At 34.1% G+C, this 19,773-nt stretch overlaps 4 protein-coding genes and 1 long non-coding RNA gene across 5 annotated transcripts; 4 read left to right on the forward strand and 1 right to left on the reverse strand.

The window, feature by feature from the left end:
- Positions 1–641: 641 nt before the first annotated feature.
- LOC104222358 (uncharacterized) lies at positions 642–3,448 on the reverse strand. The gene is made up of 3 exons (XM_009773587.2): positions 3,374–3,448; positions 2,448–2,591; positions 642–1,367 (listed from the first exon to the last, which is right to left on the reverse strand). The coding sequence occupies exons 1-3, from the start codon at positions 3,446–3,448 to the stop codon at positions 642–644; spliced, it is 945 nt and encodes a 314-aa protein (XP_009771889.2).
- Positions 3,449–4,406: 958 nt separating this feature from the next.
- LOC104222357 (heat shock 70 kDa protein-like) lies at positions 4,407–6,391 on the forward strand. Its single transcript, XM_009773586.2, has one exon. It carries the CDS (start codon positions 4,407–4,409, stop codon positions 6,384–6,386), a length of 1,980 nt encoding a protein of 659 aa, XP_009771888.1. The 3' UTR covers positions 6,387–6,391.
- Positions 6,392–7,628: 1,237 nt separating this feature from the next.
- On the forward strand, positions 7,629–10,441 carry LOC104222356 (uncharacterized). Its single transcript, XM_009773585.2, has 2 exons — positions 7,629–7,854; positions 8,088–10,441. The coding sequence occupies exon 2, from the start codon at positions 8,102–8,104 to the stop codon at positions 9,704–9,706; it is 1,605 nt and encodes a 534-aa protein (XP_009771887.2). The 5' UTR covers positions 7,629–7,854; positions 8,088–8,101; the 3' UTR covers positions 9,707–10,441.
- A 195-nt stretch (positions 10,442–10,636) lies between these two features.
- Positions 10,637–16,881, forward strand: LOC104222355 (uncharacterized). The gene is made up of 5 exons (XM_070162919.1): positions 10,637–10,689; positions 15,360–15,652; positions 15,958–16,202; positions 16,285–16,497; positions 16,571–16,881. Exons 3-5 carry the CDS (start codon positions 16,008–16,010, stop codon positions 16,703–16,705), a joined length of 543 nt encoding a protein of 180 aa, XP_070019020.1. The 5' UTR covers positions 10,637–10,689; positions 15,360–15,652; positions 15,958–16,007; the 3' UTR covers positions 16,706–16,881.
- Positions 16,882–17,779: 898 nt separating this feature from the next.
- On the forward strand, positions 17,780–19,136 carry LOC104233068 (uncharacterized). Its single transcript, XR_712517.2, has 2 exons — positions 17,780–17,920; positions 18,874–19,136. It is a non-coding gene; the product is annotated as an uncharacterized lncRNA (long non-coding RNA).
- Positions 19,137–19,773: the final 637 nt, after the last annotated feature.

The raw sequence follows: 19,773 nt of genomic DNA on the forward strand, positions 1-19,773 counted from the left end.
ACTTGAAGTTTAGGACCAAGTGTCCTGAATTTTTGAACTTGAAACTTGAAGTGCAGGTCCAAGTGTCCTTAACTTTTCAATTTGGAGGGACTTGGTCCTTAACTGAAATTAATGATATTACCATGATTTCATTCTCAATCTTTTTTTCTGATACAACTATTTTCTGATTTATTCTAGTAACTTCAGCTTGCAGATCCTTCTTAAAATTCTCTGATAATATCTGAGTACTTAAAACTCTCTCATAATCTCTGAATCAAAAAATATAAAAACAAAAAAGTCTCGTACGCAAAAAATAATCAAATAAAAAACTAATGCTATTCAAAGGGAGAAAACCTACTTTAACAATTTTCTTAAGCATGACTTCATCAAATTGTGTGGAAGAAGGAATTGAGCTTTGATCTTGAGAAATTGGCTCTTCCAACACTAATAGGCTCTGCATCCTCTTGAACAGGAATAAATGGTGACACCTCGATCAACTTATACAACTATAATATAACAAAAAATAAACATAAGTTTTTAGAACTAAAACAAATAAACAAAAAAAATAGCTAGTAATTAGATTAACTTACATTTTCATTATGGAAGTATTTTTTACACAGAGAATCATACTGTGGAAATTTCATTTCCGAACAACACAACATTCAAGGATAACCAAATTCTTGGAAGTTCACAAATTGTTTTTCCTGGAAAATAGGAATTACTTCCATAATCCAAACACAAAAGGCAAAAGGAAAGCCAAGTATAGTGTAGCTATCCTTGTCTTTATCTTTGTCTTTCTCTTTCTCATTCTCATTCGGCTTCAAACAACTCTTCAATGATTTTAATAAAGTTTCATAAGAAAGAGAGCCCCAGTTGAAAGAAGAGCAGAGTTCATCATCGTCTACAATTTTCATTATCTGCTCAGACACATTCCTATTCTTCAACTTGCCCATCAAAATAGATTCAACAAAATAAATTGTTGCCAACTTCACAGCATCATCATCGCTGCCTACAAATGATGCAGTTGTACCATGTGGGTGACTAGTAATAAAATTAAACAAATCACCCAACTCAACTTTATCCTTTCCGGGGAAGTAGACTTTCAAAAGCCTATTCTCTTTTTCATGTAAACCTTTGATGTCCGATGAGGAATAACACTTCAAACCAGTAATTATATGAAATGTGTCACGTGTAAACTTAATTTCACGGTTAAAAACCTTGAATGTCATCGAATCAAAGTCATTATTTACAATTTCTGAAAGCAATACACAGTGAATAAGTTTACCACGGAACTTCACACTTTGTAATCGGAAAAAGTTTCTGAAAATACCATCCCTCAACTTCTTCCACTGCCTGTTTGACAAAAAACTTTTGATTGTTTCCTTATACTGTAAATATCCTTTCCAATAGATCATAAAATTACGTCAAACATCAAACTCGAACACACGATCTCCTTCCATTATCACATTACAAAGAAGGGGAAAAAAATAAAGATTAGGACTTACAGTTAATTGGAGGGACTTGGTCCTTAACTTCAAGTTTCAAGTAAAAAAGTTAAGGACAAGCAGTCCTTAACTTAAAATTTCAAGTTGAAAAGTTAAGGACAATAGGTACTGAACTTCAAATTTGGAATTCAAAAGTTAAGGACACTTGGTCCTTAACTTCAAGTTTCAAGTTAAAAAGTTAAGGACATGCAGTCCTTAACTTATAGTTTCATGTTAAAAAGTTAAGGACACTTGGTCCTGAACTTCAAGTTTCAAGTTCAAAACTAATGGACACATGGTCCTTAACTTTGAATTCCATGTTCAAAAGTTAAGGACACTTAGTCCTGAACTTTGACTTACAAGTTCAAAAGTTAAGGACACTTGGTCCTTAACTTAGAGTTACAAGTTAAAGAGGTAAGAATATGCAGTCCTTAACTTATAGCTTCAAGTTCAAAAGTTAAGGACACTTGGTCCTTAACTTAGAGTTACAAGTTAAAAAAGTAAGAACAAGCAGTCCTTAACTTATAGTTTCAAGTTGAAAAGTTAAGGACACTAGGTCCTGAACTTCAACTTTCAAGTTCCTAAGTTAAGGACACTTGGTCTTTAACTTCAAGTTTCAAGTTCAAAAGTTAAGGACACTCAGTCCTTTACTTTGAGTTCCAAGTTCAAAAGTTAATGTCATTTGATCCTTATCTTTTATGAACACAGTTGACTAAAAATTCATAAACATAGTTAACTTATGAATTCCTACGACTATTTTTAAGAAATGTCCTTACATAATCAAATATATTGATTAAACCACAAACACATTTCACATTTCAATACCAAAAAGTTCAAAATAACAACATCACAAAAATACGTTACTTCTCCGACACCTTATCAACTTATAATGATCATTTTTGAAATTTCACACATATTTGACACAACATTGATCGCGATTACACATATACAAAAATAAAAATGCATAAAAGAAAAAAAGATTACCAGTTCAATCGTTCGATGCAGAGAAGATGACAGAGAAGATGAAGAAGGAGAAAGATTAACTACAGCTCGTTTGCATGCGAGGATGATACAGATGCTGAGAACACACGAAAGCCCTGAAATATTCGCTCTCAAATTTTCCCTCTTCTGAATGAATAAAACAAGGGTTTGAGAATATAAGAATTGAAGAAAGGGTAAAACTGTCTTTTTTCTATTAGTAGTGGCTATTTTTACTGAGCATTATAATTAGTGGATAAAAATTAAAGACTTCGTTAATTAGTGGCTACTACACGCTATTTTTAGCATACAAACTTCAGCATATTATGTTGAAACTCCAGCACATTATGCTGGAATCTCGTATGTAAAAAAATTCAAACTCCAGCATATTATGCTGGAATCTTTTCAGGGTATTATTGTTCATACTTTATCTTTACATAAAAAAATGATTAAATTTCAATTGCTTTTAAAACTATGATTATTTTTCAATTACTAATTGTAAATCTGGTTAGTTCTGATTTTTTTCCGACTACGTAAGATCCAAATCACATCCGCATTGGGCTCATTACATTCAAACCCAAGTTCCACTTGGACTATTTATCTTAGGGATCTTTATATAGATAGCCGGTCATATTTATTGTTTAATTATTTTAGCTATATACATAGATTATACATTTATTATATATAGTTATATACATAAATATATAAATTATGTATATATTATATTTTTCCGGCTATTTTTAATTTAAGTGATGAGATGAATAACTATTGGGTTAATATACTTATTCATCTCTTAGCCCCAAACTAGCCCAATTGTAGCTACCCACATCAGCTACTTGTATACATTCCAGACTTTACTTCAGCTCTTGTCAAAAGAAACAAGAACCAAATACTTTACTTCACAACATAGTACTTGTATTTGCAAGTCTAACAAAAGCTACGTGTAACTTCCACATCTCAAACAACTCATCAATTTTTTGACAACTCACTCCGCCTGAGCTCACCATTTCACCGCCGCCTAAATTTTAGATAACCACCACCTCTCCACCTAATCTGTAATTCCCAAAATACCCCTCATTTCCCACCCCATAATATAATATCACCAAGGGCTTTTCTGTACATACATAAAACTCCCCACTCTTTCCCGATTCACTAAGCTTCTGTTACGTGTTGGGTCCGAAGAAGAGTTGTACCCTATATTTACGCAAGAGATTAATTCTATAAATCGATCTCGCGATCTTCTGTACTTTATCAATTACGTCGAGGGACCCCTTCATTCAATTATATTCAAGCAAAGAGCGGCTCGATGCATTAAGCTCCTGTTAGTGACGAAGTCACCTTATAGGAAGGGGTATCAAATGATACCCTTTTGTGAAAAAAATACACTGTCTAAATAAGTTAAAATATAAATTTTATATACATATATATATATATATATATATATATATATATATATATATATATATATATATATTGATTTTCATTAATTTATTGGTATTTTTATTTTTATATATTTTAATATCCCTTAACGAAAATTCTAATTCCGACACTAACTCCTACTATGTGCGGGATTCAAGAAAAGGTCGGAGCACAATGACCTATTATACGAAACGTTAATCTACATTTCTATAAAAGACTATTTCTATGACTCGAACATGTGAACACTAACTTCACCGGTTACACTCAAGTATTATAAAAAATATCTTGTATATTTTCTTTTAATGACTTTATATACTATAAAATAAAATAATTTAATAACTTTCATGTTATTATATTTAGATAAACACGTAAAATTTAGTGACTTATCTCCTTATAAAAGTTTTAGTTATTTTGGTACGACCGTCTAGAGTCATCTCCATTTTTCCTCAACCCTTATATATAGTACTCAAACAAACTCAAAATTATACATTCCAGACTATTTCCAACAACCCCAACAAAGAATCTTGAAATTTTACCTCTACAAAAATGGCGACCAAAGAAGGAAAAGCAATAGGAATAGACCTCGGCACAACATATAGTTGTGTTGGTGTATGGTTAAATGACAGAGTTGAAATCATACCAAACGATCAAGGCAACAGAACAACACCATCTTATGTTGCTTTTACTGATACTGAACGTTTAATTGGTGACGCAGCCAAGAATCAAGTAGCTATGAATCCACACAACACAGTTTTTGATGCTAAACGTTTAATCGGTCGTAGATTTACTGACCCTTCTGTTCAAAGTGATATGAAATTGTGGCCTTTCAAAGTTTTATCAGGACCAGGTGAAAAACCAATGATAGAAGTAAGTTACAAAGGTGAGAAAAAACAGTTTTCAGCTGAGGAGATTTCATCAATGGTATTGAATAAAATGAAAGAAACAGCTGAGAATTTTTTAGGGTTTCAAGTGAAAAATTCTGTAGTTACTGTACCTGCTTATTTTAATGATTCTCAAAGACAAGCAACTAAAGATGCTGGAGCTATAAGTGGAATGAATATTTTGAGAATTATTAATGAACCAACTGCTGCTGCTATAGCTTATGGTTTAGATAAAAAAAGTTCAAGAATTGGTGAACAACATGTTCTTGTTTTTGATTTAGGTGGTGGAACTTTTGATGTATCAGTTTTAACTATTGAAGAAGGAATTTTTGAGGTTAAAGCTACAGCTGGTGATACACATTTAGGTGGTGAAGATTTTGATAATAGGTTAGTAAATCATTTTGTAACTGAATTTAAGAGAAAAAATAAAAAGGATTTAAGTGGAAATGCTAGAGCTTTAAGAAGATTAAGAACTGGTTGTGAAAGGGCAAAAAGGACATTATCATCAACAACTCAAACTACTATAGAAGTTGATTCTTTATTTGAAGGAATTGATTTTTATGCAACAATAACAAGAGCTAGGTTTGAGGAGTTGTGCATGGATTTGTTCATGAAATGTATGGAACCAGTTGAGAAATGTTTAAGAGATGGTAAAATTGATAAATCTCAAATACATGAAGTTGTTTTAGTTGGTGGATCAACAAGAATACCAAAAGTACAACAACTTTTACAAGATTTTTTTAATGGTAAAGAATTATGTAAAAGTATAAATCCAGATGAAGCTGTTGCATATGGTGCAGCAGTTCAAGCTGCAATCTTGACTGGTGAAGGTGATGAAAAAGTTCAAGATTTGCTTTTACTTGATGTTACACCATTAAGTCTTGGACTTGAAACAGCAGGTGGAGTAATGACTGTTTTAATACCAAGAAATACAACAATTCCAACTAAAAAAGAACAGATTTTTTCAACTTATTCAGATAATCAACCTGGTGTACTAATCCAAGTATACGAAGGAGAAAGAGCAAGAACAAGAGATAACAATCTTTTAGGAAAATTTGAACTTTCTGGTATTCCACCAGCACCAAGAGGGGTTCCTCAGATCAATGTTACATTCGATATCGACGCGAATGGGATCTTAAATGTGACTGCTGAGGATAAAACTGCTGGTGTAAAGAACAAGATTACAATCACAAATGATAAAGGGAGATTGAGTAAAGATGAGATTGATAGAATGGTGAGAGATGCTGAGAGGTATAAAGCTGAAGATGAAGAAGTGAAAAAGAAAGTTGAAGCAAAAAATGGACTTGAGAATTATGCTTATAATATGAGGAATACAATTAAAGATGAGAAAATTGCAAGTAAATTGAGTTCTGAGGATAAAGAGAAGATTGAGAAAGGTGTTCAAGAAACTATAGAATGGTTGGATAAGAATCAATTAGCTGAAGTTGATGAACTTGAAGATAAGTTGAAGGAACTTGAAAGGATTTGTAATCCTATAATTGCAAGAATGTATCAAGGTGGCGGCGGCGGTGGTGGTGCAGGTGGTGGTGTTTCTATGGATGATGATCAAATGCCGGGTGGCGGTACCAGAGGTGGAGCTAGTGGTACTACTGGTACGGGACCTAAGATTGAAGAAGTTGATTAGATGGTATAGAGTGAAATATTTCAGCTTTTAGTTTGTTGCTGGTTGTGTGTGAATTTAGTGTTAATTCTGTCATGTTTTCAGCTTTTTGAGTTTTATGTTTGTTGTTTTTTGGTGTGTAAATAATGCTTGTATCTTGTGTTTGAAGTTGTTCTTACTGTTTCTGATATGTTAGTATGTATAAAGAAAGTTTATATTTTGTATTTGGAAGTTGTTCTTAGTGTTTGTTGCCAATACGTTAGTAGTTTAATTTGTGATCTTCGGAATTATAATAAAAAAAAAAAAATTGTTGTTGTTGTTGGTATGATTGGGATTAAATTGACGGTATTTTGAAGCTAACATGAGATGAATTATCTCATTATAACTGGCTAGCTTTATACTAAGATAATGAAAAATATTTAGCCGTTCAATAAATTACATTCCATTTAATATTTATTATCACACAATTCTAACAAGTTATTTTATTCCTAATATCGTCAGAAGCCGAATTGGGCTTTACGATCAGCATCCAACATAATGACTCCAGAGATGGTGGGTGCGAGTACTGAGTATGAAAAAATCTTTGATAGCATGAAAAAATCTTTGATAGCAGAGGTGGTCCGTCCATAAAACAAGTAAAGCAATCGCTTTAGGTCCCACATTTATGACAGTATTTAATGGCGACAAAATTTATTGCCACAAAAATAAGGGATTTGGAGGCGACTCTCCAAAGTCGCCACAGTAAATATATACATTTTGTGACAACTTATTTGTTGCTAAAAAAAAATATACGTTTTTAGTAGCGACTTTACATAGGTCGCAGCAAATATGTGCCACAAAAAGGCATAAAAAAATTCCCGCTTAGGAAAAATTTGGCTCCAAAAGTTTTTGTGGCGATTTTATATTTCGTCACCTCTAAAAGGTCTATTGTGGCAACTTAGTCTCCACTAATACATTTATTTTATTAAAAAAAGGAAAAGACTCCGGACAAAAAGTAAAATGAACAAAAAAGTACATCTTCCCTACGTTTTAAAGACTCAAAGGTACAGTGTAGCAAAATCACCCTTCGTCGAAAAATAATACCGGGTATATAGGTAAAATATTAGGATTTATATATATATAATACATACTGAACATCCTTGTAACAATGAAGAGGCATAGCCCAGTGGCAAAGGGTGGTCAAAATGCCTTAGAGGCGCAAGTTTGAACTCCTCACTCCACAAATTTTTGTTGCCTTCTTAAATTACTCTGCCAAAATTTAGGTAGACCAAAATCTCCATCTCCATCTTCACCGAAACCTAGGTAGACCAAAATCTCCATCTCCATCTTCACCGAAACCTAGGTAGACCAAAATCTCCATCTTCTTCGATTTCTCTGCCAATGAACTTTTACGTTTGTAAGTTCTTGCTGCTCTCCATCTTCGCCGGTGTTACTCCGAGTCTCCGACTGACGACTGTCCGAAATCCGAATACTCCATTCCACCATTGAACTGGTTCGAACTTCGAATCTCTTGTCTTTCTTTTCCTTTTTTGCTTCAAAGTTTCAGTTGTGTTAAATTTCTCTGATTTTTTATATGATAAATATTTTTGCCATTTTGGGACAGTACACTGTGAGTAATTAATTAGCATTTATGTATATTGCTTGTTGTAAGTTCAAACACAAACCGTTCCTTTTGTTTATTTAATTGTTGAGGAGTAATATGTTTTAACTACTTTATACATTCAGGAATTGAAGTTGCAATGAACTTGTTGAAATTTTACAACAAAGTACCAAAAATATCTTCGGCTTCTCAAAATCAATCTAACAGAGAAGTAATTGATACAATTATTCCACAGTCCGATCCAGCTGAAAGAACTCCAATATTGGAGTATCATCCAAACCATCGCGATGAAATAAGGAGGGCATACATTCAAGGTGGTCCTTGCCAACCTCGATATCATGACTTCCCTCAATCTGACTTTTCTGGATTTAAGCGTTGTTTTAATCCTATATGGTTTGATGAATTTAATTGGTTGGAGTATAGTGTAAGTACCGATGTTGCATATTGTTTACCTTGTTATTTATTTAAGGGAGAAAGTATTCATCAAGGTGGTGGTGATGTTTTTTCGAGTAAAGGGTTTAGGAATTGGAACAGAAAAGAATGTTTTAAGAAGCATGTTGGTTTGCCAAATAGTATTCATAATAAAGCAGATAGAAATTGTGACGATCTAATGCGGCAAAAACAATCTATTGATGCTGCATTTGAGAAACATTCTGATCAAACTAAGCGTGAGTATTGGGTTCGCTTAAATGCTTCAGTTGATGTGGTAAGGATTCTCTTGAATCAAGGATTTGCATTTCGCGGTCATGACGAAAGTGAAACGTCATTGAACAAGGGTAATTTTATTGAAATTCTTTCATGGTATGCTGATAAATGTGATAAGATTAAACCCTTTGTGTTGAAACGTGCTCCAAAAAATAATAAGATGACTTCTTCAGATATTCAAAAAGAAATTGTGACCGCATGTAAGATAGAAACTATTAAGGCTATAATAGAGGATCTAAATGGTGACTACTTTGCTTTATTAGTTGATGAGTCTTTAGACGTGTCACGCAAAGAGCAAATGGCTATTGTTTTACGGTATATCGATAAAAAAGAAAGTGTGATGGAGAGGTTTATTGGCATTGTTCATGTTCGAGATACTAGTGCTTTATCTCTAAAGAAAGCAATTGTCGATGTACTTGTTCATCATTCTTTAAGTTTATCTTCTATACGTGGACAATGTTATGATGGCGCAAGCAATATGCAAGGTGATATTAAAGGTCTTAAAAAGTTGATTAAACAAGAAAGTAGATCGGCTCATTCTATTCATTGTTTTGCACACCAACTTCAATTGACTCTTGTTGCGATTTCTAAGAAGTGTGTTCAAGTAGGTGAACTTGTATTATTGGTTTCAAATATTTTGAATGTGTTGGGAGCATCTTTTAAACGTGTGGATGAATTTCGAGATTCCCAAAACGAAAAACTCCAAGAGGCATTAGATATGGGTGAACTAAAAACAGGTAGAGGCTTGAATCAAGAACTTGGTCTTGTTAGAGCCGGTGATACTCGTTGGGGATCTCACTTCAAGTTATTTGGAAACATTATTCGTATGTTTGGCTCTATTGTTGATGTTCTTGATACTTTTGTTGAAGATTCAAGTACGTTAGATGATAGAGCTAAGGCATCGGGGTATCTCGAAGCTTGTCAAACATACAAGGTTGCTTTCTTGTTGCATTTAATGACAGATATTTTGGGAATCACAAATGAGTTGAATGTATCCTTACAAAAAAAGAGCAAGATATTGCAAATGCCATGCTACTAGTTCAAGTAGCAAAGAAAAGATTGCAAACTTTAAGGAGGGATGATGAATGGAATTTATTTGTTGATAAAGTATCTACATTTTGTATCAAGCATGATATTTTGGTGCCTAATTTTGATGATCTATATGTTAACTCTGGAAGATCACGACGAAAACATGCTGATCATATTGTCTTTCATCATTATCGTGTTGATGTGTTTTGTAAAGTTCATGATTGGCAACTTCAAGAACTTAATGATCGTTTTGATGAAGCGACGACGGATTTGCTTCATGGAGTTGCTTGCTTGAATCCAGTTGACTCATTTTCAAGTTTTGATATCAGAAAAATAATGAAGATGCTGAATTGTATCCTGATGACTTTGATGAATTTAAGATGAGTGCTCTTGAGAATCAGTTTGCGAGTTATATTATTGATGTTCGTGATTTTGATGAAAGGTTCTCCGATCTAAATGGGCTTTCTGAACTTTCAAAAAAATTAGTTAAGACAAAGAAGCATTCGGTTTATCCTCTTGTATTCCTCTTAGTGAAACTTGCGTTGCTTCTGCCTGACTGCAACCGTTGAAAGAGCTTTCTCAGCAATGAAGTTTATCAAAAATGACTTGCGGAATCGAATGGATGATGACTTTTTAGGCGGTTGCATAGTGCCTTATGCAGAAAGAGAAGTATTTAGTATTGTTTCTAATGAGTCTATTATAAAAATATTTCAATAGATGAAGCCTCGTCGAGTACAATTGTAATAAGTAGAATCTTTTTTCGACGCTTCTTTATATTAGTTTGGATTTATCCAATTGTTTGTACTATTACCTGTATTTTTATAATTTAGCTCGATATCACGTTGTTTGATTTAAATTTTTCGGTGCACCTACTTGTTGAGAATTTTTTTTTCTTGTTCAAGTTTGAACACCCTTGAAATATTTTCTAGCTTCGCCACTGCGAAGAACCCATGTCCTAGGCCTGTTTCTCATTCTACTTGCTCACCAAATTGGGTTTGTTTCTCTTTCTATTTCCTAAAATTTTGTGATATTTTGTGGGTTTATTAATATTTTTTTCTCTGTTTATTTTTTGATCTATCTCTATATATATGAATGGTTAATCTTGGGTATTTGAGTCCGAATTTATTACCCAGTTTGGCTGTGTTCAAAGTTGAATGTTTCGACTTTTCCAGTGACAAAAGCTTCTACGGCTGAAGCTATGAGGCAAAAGTTTATATTGCTTATCTCACTTCTATGTTTACCTTGTTTTCCTTTTTTCTTTATTTGATTTCTCTGTTTTTGCTACTGCTAGGTTGTATAGATTTTTTATTTATTTTTTATCATTGAATTTTGAATATTATTAATAAGTTAAAATTAAGCTAATAAAAGTAGTTTTGTGTAATTAAATTTCTGTCTAAACTTTTTAATAGGTAGTATCTTTTATTTTTTTGTATGTAACTATTGAAATTATTTTATTTTGTAAAGCAACTACCTAATTAATAGTAGCAATTACTATTCCTTATACGAGATGTGGGTTGAGAGTCTTTGCATAGTCATATATGGGAACTGAAATTCTTTGTTACTGGATGTATTTTTGCTAGTATTTGTACTCGGCCAGAATTGTATAGTTCAAGACATGCCTATATTACTTTGTTTGTTCTGATTATTGATCACATTACACTTTTTACTTATTAATTGGTTGGATTTTTTATTGTAGAAAATAAAAATGGATAAAAGTTGGTTAAATATTAAGAATAGATGGGACATCAGGTATATTGAAGGGATAGACAACTTTCTTGGTTGGGCATACAGTCAACCAAATGTGAGTACCGTGATTCGTTGTCCTTGTAAAGGATGTAGAAATACCGTATTCAAGGCAAGAATCCAAGTAAGAAGAGACTTGTTGGGTAAGGGATTTTGGGAGAGTTACAAGGTATGGGACTTGCATGGAGAAGTATTAGTGAGAGTTGAAAATTCTAATGCTGCAAACAATGATGAAGTAAACGATGAAAATTTTGAAGAGGATAATATTCCTGAAATGATTCATGATGCTTTTGGGTATACAAACATGGAGGATATGAATAGTCTTTCAAGGGACAATGAAGAGCCAAACGTGTATGCAAGAAAGTTCTATAAGTTATTGGAAGATGCTGAAACAGAGATTTATCCTGGATGTAAGAAAGTGTCATTGTCTTTTGTAGTTAGACTACTTCACTTAAATTGTCTTAATCATTGGAACAATAAATCTGTCGATGCATTGTTGAGCTTCTTTAAAGAAGTTCTTCCAGAAGGATCATTTGTAAAAATTCTTTCTATGAAGCGAAGAAAGTACTTCGAGACTTAGGCCTGGGGTATAACAAAATTGATGCATGTGAGAACGATTGTATCTTATATTGGCGTGAGTATTCCAATGCCGAATCATATCCTAAGTGTAGTAAGCCAAGATGGAAGTCAAAAGAAAATGGAGGCAAGAAAGTAGCTCATAAAGTCTTGCAGCATTTTCCAATCAAACCAAGACTACAGAGATTGTACATGGCAAAAGAGACATCAAAAAAGATGAGATGGCACAAAGAGGAATGTATTGATGACGGTGTCTTGAGACATCCATCGGACTCCATGGCATGGAAATCCTTTGACGATCAGCATCCCACTTTTTCAGCAGAACTAGGAAATGTTCGATTAGGTTTAGCAAGTGATGGGTTCCAACCTTATGGGAACATGAGTACCAATCATAGTATTTGGCCAGTCGTACTCGTTCCGTATAATTTGCCGCCATGGGATTACATGAAGAATTCATATTTCATGATGACATTGCTTATTCTTGGCCCTAAGTGTCCAGGCAATGATATAGATGTATACTTGCAACCAATGATTGAAGAATTGAAAGAATTATGGGATGGAGTGGAGACTTATGATGCATATTCACAATCTAATTTTATGATGCGTGCAACTGTCATGTGGACAATCAATGACTTTCATGCATATGGAAACCTCTCTGGATGGTCAACCAAAGGTAAGCTTGCATGCCCATGTTGCCATAAAGATACACACTCGATTTTCTTACGTAGTAAGTTGTGTTATATGGGTCATCGTCGCTTCCTTCCAATGAACCATCCGCGGCGCAAAAATAAGAGGTTATTTGATAGAAAAGTGGAAATGGGAGTTGCACCTAGTTCTTTATCAGGTGATGAAGCACTTTCGCAATTACAAGGCTTGGGTAATGTGACTTATGGCAAAAGGTCAAAAATGAAAGTGTGATGTATCCAACAATGCTTATAATTGGAGGAAGAAAAGTATATTTTTTCAGTTGCCTTATTTGGGAGACTCTTATGTTACGACATAACCTTGATGTGATGTATATAGAAAGAAATGTATCCGATAACATTATATCAACTGTAATGAATATGGTTGGGAAGACAAAGGACACGTTGAAAAGTAGATATGATTTGGTTGACCTTGGTATTAGGCAAGGGTTACATCCAATTGAGGAAGGGGACAATGTTTTGTTACCGGCAGCATGTTATGCATTGTCCTCGCAAGAAAAGTTAAAGGTATGCAGCTTCTTAGCTAATTTAAAGGTTCTTGATGTCTTTTCATTAAACATTTCAAGGTGTGTCACCATAAATGATAAAAAAATACATGGATTGAAATGCCATGATCACCATGTATTATTGTAAGATATTTTTCTAGTAGCAATACGTGGTTTGCTACCCAAGGAGGTGTCTGAACTAATTATAGAGTTGGGCAAATTTTTCAAGAATCTTTGTTCAAAGAGCCTGACAATTGAAGATCTTGATATCCTAGAAGCTGAAATTGCTGTCACATTATGCAAACTTCAAATTATTTTTCCTCCGGCATTCTTTGATGTCATGATTCATTTGCCAATTCACTTGGCAAGAGAGGCAAAGCTTGGTGGACCTGTTCAATATCGGTGGATGTATCCTTTTGAGAGGCAATGTATTCTATATATTTCAATGCTATACTTTTTGAATGATACATTATATTAACAAGTCATTTGCATACAGGTACTTACGGATACTTAAGTCATATGTTCGCAATTTAGCTCATCCTGAAGGTTCTATTGCAGAAGGTTATTTGGCAGAAGAAAGCCTCACATTTTGCTCACGATACTTAAAAAATATCTCAACTAAATTCAATAGACCAGCTAGGAATGATGATGAATCTATATCAAATGGTGAGATGTCTATCTTTAAAAACTGTGGGCGACCAAAAGGTGGTTCAGATGCCATTACATTATCTCACTGATGAGTTCAAACAAGTATGCATGTATGTGCTTCAAAATTGTGAAGAAGTTTGGTCATTTATGGAGTAAGTTTTTAATTAGTTCCAAGAGAGTTTACAAATAAAGAGTTCAATTACATTATTTTATCTAAATTTATTATTTAAATACAGGGAGCACAAAAGAGAGATTGAAAGACAAAGTTCAATGAGAGATGAAAGCCATAACAATGACTTTCTTGATTGGTTTTGTGCACGTGTAGGTGTCTAATCAAATCACTTTAAATATAAGCGTAACTATCCCATGATATTATTGGTTATGATGGTGTTGTTTATCTTTGTAGATCATTTAACTATCTGCTCAAGGACATGCAAGTGATGAGCTTATAAGCTTAGCAGGTGGTCCTAGCATCGATATTCCACATTGATGGTGAACGAATTTAGGTTTCAGACAAAAGATCTTGAGTCAAAAAGAAAAATGCAGAACAGTGGAGTTTTTGTGAGAGGAGATGATTCAGACTCTGAGAAGGAATATTGTGGTGTGTTGGAGGACATTTACAAGTTGTCTTATCTGGGAAATAGGAAAGTTTACCTCTTCAAGTGTCACTGGTGGAATGTGGCTCATTTAGGAAAAGGGTATAAGATTGACAAATATGATTTCACAAGTGTGAACACTCGTTGTGTCTTGAGTACAAATGAACCATTTGTGTTGGCATCTCAATCTGAACAAGTCTTCTACTTGAATGACATGATTCACAAAGAATGGCTTGTTGTTGTAAAGACAAATCCTCGCGATCTTTTTAATATGCCTGAAAAGGATGATAGTGGTATAGAGATTGATGATGAAGCATTAATGAATGAAGAAGCTTATCAACAAGATGAAGTTGAATTTAATATGTTGCGTACCGATGATCAAGAAAATGATATTGTGGTATCTTTACATAGGGGTGATGTTGAGCCACAAAGCATTACTCATAATCATGCAACTGAACAAGCTCAGAAAAGTGTGCATAATGCGGAAGATGATTTATTAATGACAATGGTATAGATTTGTCTGAGGGTGAAGAAAGTGAAGAAGATGACATTGACATAGAAGGCAGTGATGTGGAGTGACTAAAAAATAGATTTCTTATGTCTTTCCATGGATTTTTCTTACATCACTTTTGGTTGCTCTTTTTGTGGGATTTAGATAAACAGTAGTTCTTATTTAGACATTTAAAGTGAGTCTTATGTGTAATATTTAAAACTTATTAAGTGGTTTGATTCTCTTTGCAAGAGAATAATTGTATTATTCTTTTCTGTTTGGATTGTTATATCTTGCTGGTTTTGATTCTCTTTATAAGAGAATAATTATATTATTCTTTGATATATTTTTTCTGTTTGGACTATGCATAGGTTATGCTAAAATATGAATCTTTATTCATACTTCTTATATGATGCTGCAGGAAATTAAATGACAGGAATTGGACGAGGTAGAGGTGGAAGGGATGGAAAGGGCCGCGGATGTGGCAACATTGGAGGATTTCGGACACAATCGCAGCCACAAGTATCTCAGAGACAAATACTGTCACAAGTATCTCAGGAACAGTCACTGCCACAAGCATTTCAGTCGCAAACACGAGCTTCAATAGAAACTAGATCAAGTAACTCTCGTCATGGACTTCCGATTGAGTCACACTCATCACAGATTTTTGTTGAAACTGCACATCCAACTCCGGAGATTGAAAATAGTGGCTAGGTTAGTTCTTTATTGAAGTCGAATTATGATTTTAGTTGGTATTTTGGGGAGCAATATGAATCTTTGAAAATAATACATGTTGGCAATTACCTACTCAACATGTTGGTAACTGTTTGACTTCCTGGAAACTAGCCTTTGAATATTCATCCACATTTATTGAGCAAAACTTCTTGGAATAGATATACTGAAATAGATATATCTTACTGTTTGCTTTTTTGAAATGCTTAAAGTGATTCTATTTAGTAAAATAATAATGACAACAGTGAGTTATTAACAACGGTTCATGTGGATCTTTTGTGTCACAGCTTCGTGCAACAAATCTAAGAAAGGCATAGGAAAATATAAATCTTTACAAATGGACTTGAAAACAAAGCACGGAAGTAAAATTCCTATTGTCATTCCAGATGACATTATGAGAGTCGTGGGTCCTGTGTCTAGGGATATTGTTAACTATTGTGGCTTGATTATGCGAAGTGCTATCTCTTTTAGAGATGGTAATTGGCAGGCAATAATTGCAAAACATGGAGAAGCAATGTGGTTGAAGATTAAGGTAACAATTTACTTTTAATGTCAAATCGACTTTTGTGTCACACGTTATATTTACTTTTAATAGCTTTACATATTTTTCTTAGGATAAATTTGAAGCTAGTGGTATGCGACAACATGTGTTGCAAGCTCTTGTGGTCGATACTATGCAAACGCTTTTTAGAGCATGGAAGACTCGACTGTATGCTGACTACTCCCTCTATGATACTGATGAAGAGAGATTGTCTCATAGGCCAGATGATGTTACACCTGAAGACTGGGTGTTTTTGGTAGAACATTTTGGAAGTCCAGCATTCAAGGTAACTTGATAATAAAAATGCATAATAAATTACTATTTAAATGTTGGCTCTTAATGTATTTATTTAATTGCAGGCTATGAGTGAGAGGAACAAACTAAACAGGGGGAAACAAACAACTAAACACTCATGTGGCTCAAATTCATTTGCCGAAGTGGAGGAATCGACGGTACAAATGCATTTATCCCAACCACTATATAATTATTTCTAATTCGTTGATGTTATTATGAGGTTATAAATATATACTATTTTCATGTATTGTTATAAATCATAGAGAAATCTTGATAATAGAACAAAGGCAGCCCCAGATCGAGTTTGGGAACTCCAACACACTCGAAAAAATGACCAAGGAGTATTGGTGTGGTTGGTCCACAGCATGGGCGAAGCCACCTTTAGCAAAGGGTCAACTGACCGCCCTTCGCCGAAAAATTATAAAAAATTACACTGTGTATATAAGTAAAATATCAATTTTAGATATATAAAACCTATATTGAACACCCTTTGTGGAAGTTTTTTTTTAATTCTTTCAAGTTTGAACACCCTTGGAAACATTTCTAGCTTCGCCACTGGTCCACAGTCACAACAATTTATGTAATTTCTTGACATCAATATTTTATTTCTTGTAATGTGCTTCCTATTTTATAGTATAAACTGTTATCCATAATTAGAGGGGCAGCTCCAAGAAATTGTGGCTCAACAACAATCTGAAGAAAATGAGCATCCAATGAGTGCAGATGAGATTTTAACAACTGTACTTGGTGAACGAACTGGCTATGTTCGTGGAAAAGGATACGAAAAGAGGCCTCGAAAAAGAGTCGTGTGCAACAAGTAGACTTAGAGGCAAGTATGTCTTCTGCCATGCAAGAAAGCTCAAAGCCAGCAGTAAGGTCCGGAGCAGGAGCATTAGGGTAGGCGATGGCCGCTGCATGGTGGAATTTAGCAAGTTGCCGGAAACCGGCACCACCTACCCGAGCAAGAGTTGTGCTCACCGGGTAAATCCGGAGAAGGGGAACTTCAACTAAGAAAGAATAAGAATAAGAAGAATTGCTTAAGTAAGGTAGTCGCTTCTTTTTTTCGGTATACTGCTCCGCTCGCAGAGCGAATGAACATAAGTCAAACCGAATATGAGGAGGAAAGTGAGATCGTTGTCCGATCTTTATCGTCGAATCCCCAAATGTGCATCTTCGAGTGTTTCAGCCGATCCCCAATCTCCCAGTATCAATATTTCGGCTGCTCAAGCCGGTACAGGTACAGAAGTGGCTACAACGGAGCAGCTTACTCCTGAGCTGATTTGGAAAGAAAATTAGAAGAACAAGTGGCTTCTAAGTTGCAAAGGAAACTAGAAGAGGAGCGCTCACACATGGATATACAATTTGACAAAATGATCCAAGTGAAGGTGGATGCGATAATAATAAGAATGCAACAGGTAAACATGTATTTTTTGGGTGTTTGGATTTTTACAGTGAAATAATATGGACCTTTATTCTCCATGTTCACTTTAATGCTAAGCATCTTATGCCTTTCTCCCCCATAGTTTTGGCAATCTAAAAGTATAGGATATTTGATCCTTTCCCTGTTTTGATTTATTGTTGTTATAATGCATCGAGTTAGATTTGTCGAAGTGTGCTGACATTAGGTCCTATTATTATCTACTTTTTTGTAAAAAGACCTCTAGATTATCAATTGCAAGCAGAATATGGTGGAGTTCAATTTCCATACATGGATATGAGTGGCCAATAACATTTTTGACATTCATAGAAGTCAAATTCTTTAGTTGTTTAGGGAAGACAAGACGAGGAATGAACTTGAAATTATGTTATAGAGATTAAGTTCCCTTGCTAGGATTTTATCAAAAGGTACTATAAGTTCCTAGCATCCTGAGTATTTTCTTCATGAGGTGTATAGCAGATTTATCAGTCTTATCTTGTTGCTTCTTCCATACAACTATAAGTTTGTAGATGATGTGCTATGTACCAATTAGTTTCTCTCTGAGTCGAAGAGATTCCAATAAACTAAGACAACATAATTTTCTTCTCTACATACTTTCAAATGTTTAGTCCTTATATTTTATTTTAATATCAATGTTAGTAGTAATGAAAAAATGTAAATGTTTAGTCCTTATATTTTATTTTAATATCGATGTTGGTAGTAATGAGAAAATGCAATCAATCTTTTTATTTTCTATTTTTTCATTAATAATGAGAAACTGCAATTAATTAGTTGTTAGTTATTTAGTTTTCTATTTGTCCCTAATGCATAAACCTTGAACTATATTCTGTCAAGTGATATCCGACCTCTCTTCTAGCACTTGACTTAGAGTTTGCATTCCTTTTACATGTCGCATATATTGATAATGTGTGTCTTTATTTTTCTTAATAGCAAGGATGAAATATTCAACAATGGGGAAATGAAGTTGTTCAAGGAGTTTTTGAAGATGTTGGAGTACTTTGAAGATATTGGACTAGTTTGCTGACTATTATTTTTGCATATGATAGAATACATTGGCGTATATGAAGACTATTTATGTGTTTTGCTGTTTGTACGCACAATGATAATGTATCGACTACTTTTATGTTGCGTTGATCTTTTAGCAATGAAAAGATTCTACTGTTCAGATTTCATAATATTAATGGGTTGTATTATTGTTTGGCGGTTAGCATAAATATATGAAAAAATTGTGTATTAATTTTAGTTAAAAAACTGCTTTTCTAGTGATTAAATTTTTAACGAAGCTTATTTGTGGCGACCTTTTGCTGACACAAAAGTATTTTTTTGTGGCGATTCTTAGCTGCCATCAAAACCGAATAGCATCAGTGGCGACACACGTTGAGACAAAAGTGAAATTTTCTGTGACGACTAATATTGCCGCTAAATTAATAATTTTCTGTGGCAGCTAGAGTTGCCACTAAATGCCTATACTGGCGACCTTAGTCGCCACCAATTGTAATGTTCAGTGGCAATTATTTCTCAAAGCCAATTTTTGGAGAGATCTTACTATACCATTTGTGGCGACAAAGTCGCCGCTAAAAAGAGATCTTTAGTGGCGACTATTTATGTTCGTACGGATAAGTATCAGCCACTTAGTATACTCAATGACAATAGAGTCGCTACTAAAGATCTTTTGTGGCGACATTGTGACTTTCTGTTGCGACTTTTGTCGCCACTAATAAGCTCATTTCTTGTAATGTTTATTGGAAACATTCTTTTTACCTTCACAACTTAGGAGTAAGGTTTGCGTAAACATTATCTTCCTCAGACTATGTGGGAATTATAATAGAT

This window comes from Nicotiana sylvestris, chromosome 11 (genome assembly GCF_000393655.2).
Source record: "Nicotiana sylvestris chromosome 11, ASM39365v2, whole genome shotgun sequence".
In the NCBI taxonomy this organism is placed as follows: domain Eukaryota; kingdom Viridiplantae; phylum Streptophyta; class Magnoliopsida; order Solanales; family Solanaceae; genus Nicotiana; species Nicotiana sylvestris.

Coding starts and splice junctions, on each gene's coding strand:
- LOC104222357 (XM_009773586.2), top strand. CDS start 4,407: ATGGCGACCAAAGAAGGAAAAGCAATAGGAATAGACCTCGGCACAACA.
- LOC104222355 (XM_070162919.1), top strand. CDS start 16,008: ATGGACTTGAAAACAAAGCACGGAAGTAAAATTCCTATTGTCATTCCA. Junction 16,203..16,284: donor CAATGTGGTTGAAGATTAAG/GTAACAATTTAC, acceptor TATTTTTCTTAG/GATAAATTTGAAGCTAGTGG. Junction 16,498..16,570: donor TTGGAAGTCCAGCATTCAAG/GTAACTTGATAA, acceptor ATTTAATTGCAG/GCTATGAGTGAGAGGAACAA.
- LOC104222356 (XM_009773585.2), top strand. CDS start 8,102: ATGAACTTGTTGAAATTTTACAACAAAGTACCAAAAATATCTTCGGCT.
- LOC104222358 (XM_009773587.2), bottom strand. CDS start 3,448: ATGGTGAGCTCAGGCGGAGTGAGTTGTCAAAAAATTGATGAGTTGTTT. Junction 2,592..3,373: donor GGAAGTTACACGTAGCTTTT/GTTAGACTTGCA, acceptor TTATTCATTCAG/AAGAGGGAAAATTTGAGAGC. Junction 1,368..2,447: donor TGCATCGAACGATTGAACTG/GTAATCTTTTTT, acceptor GGATATTTACAG/TATAAGGAAACAATCAAAAG.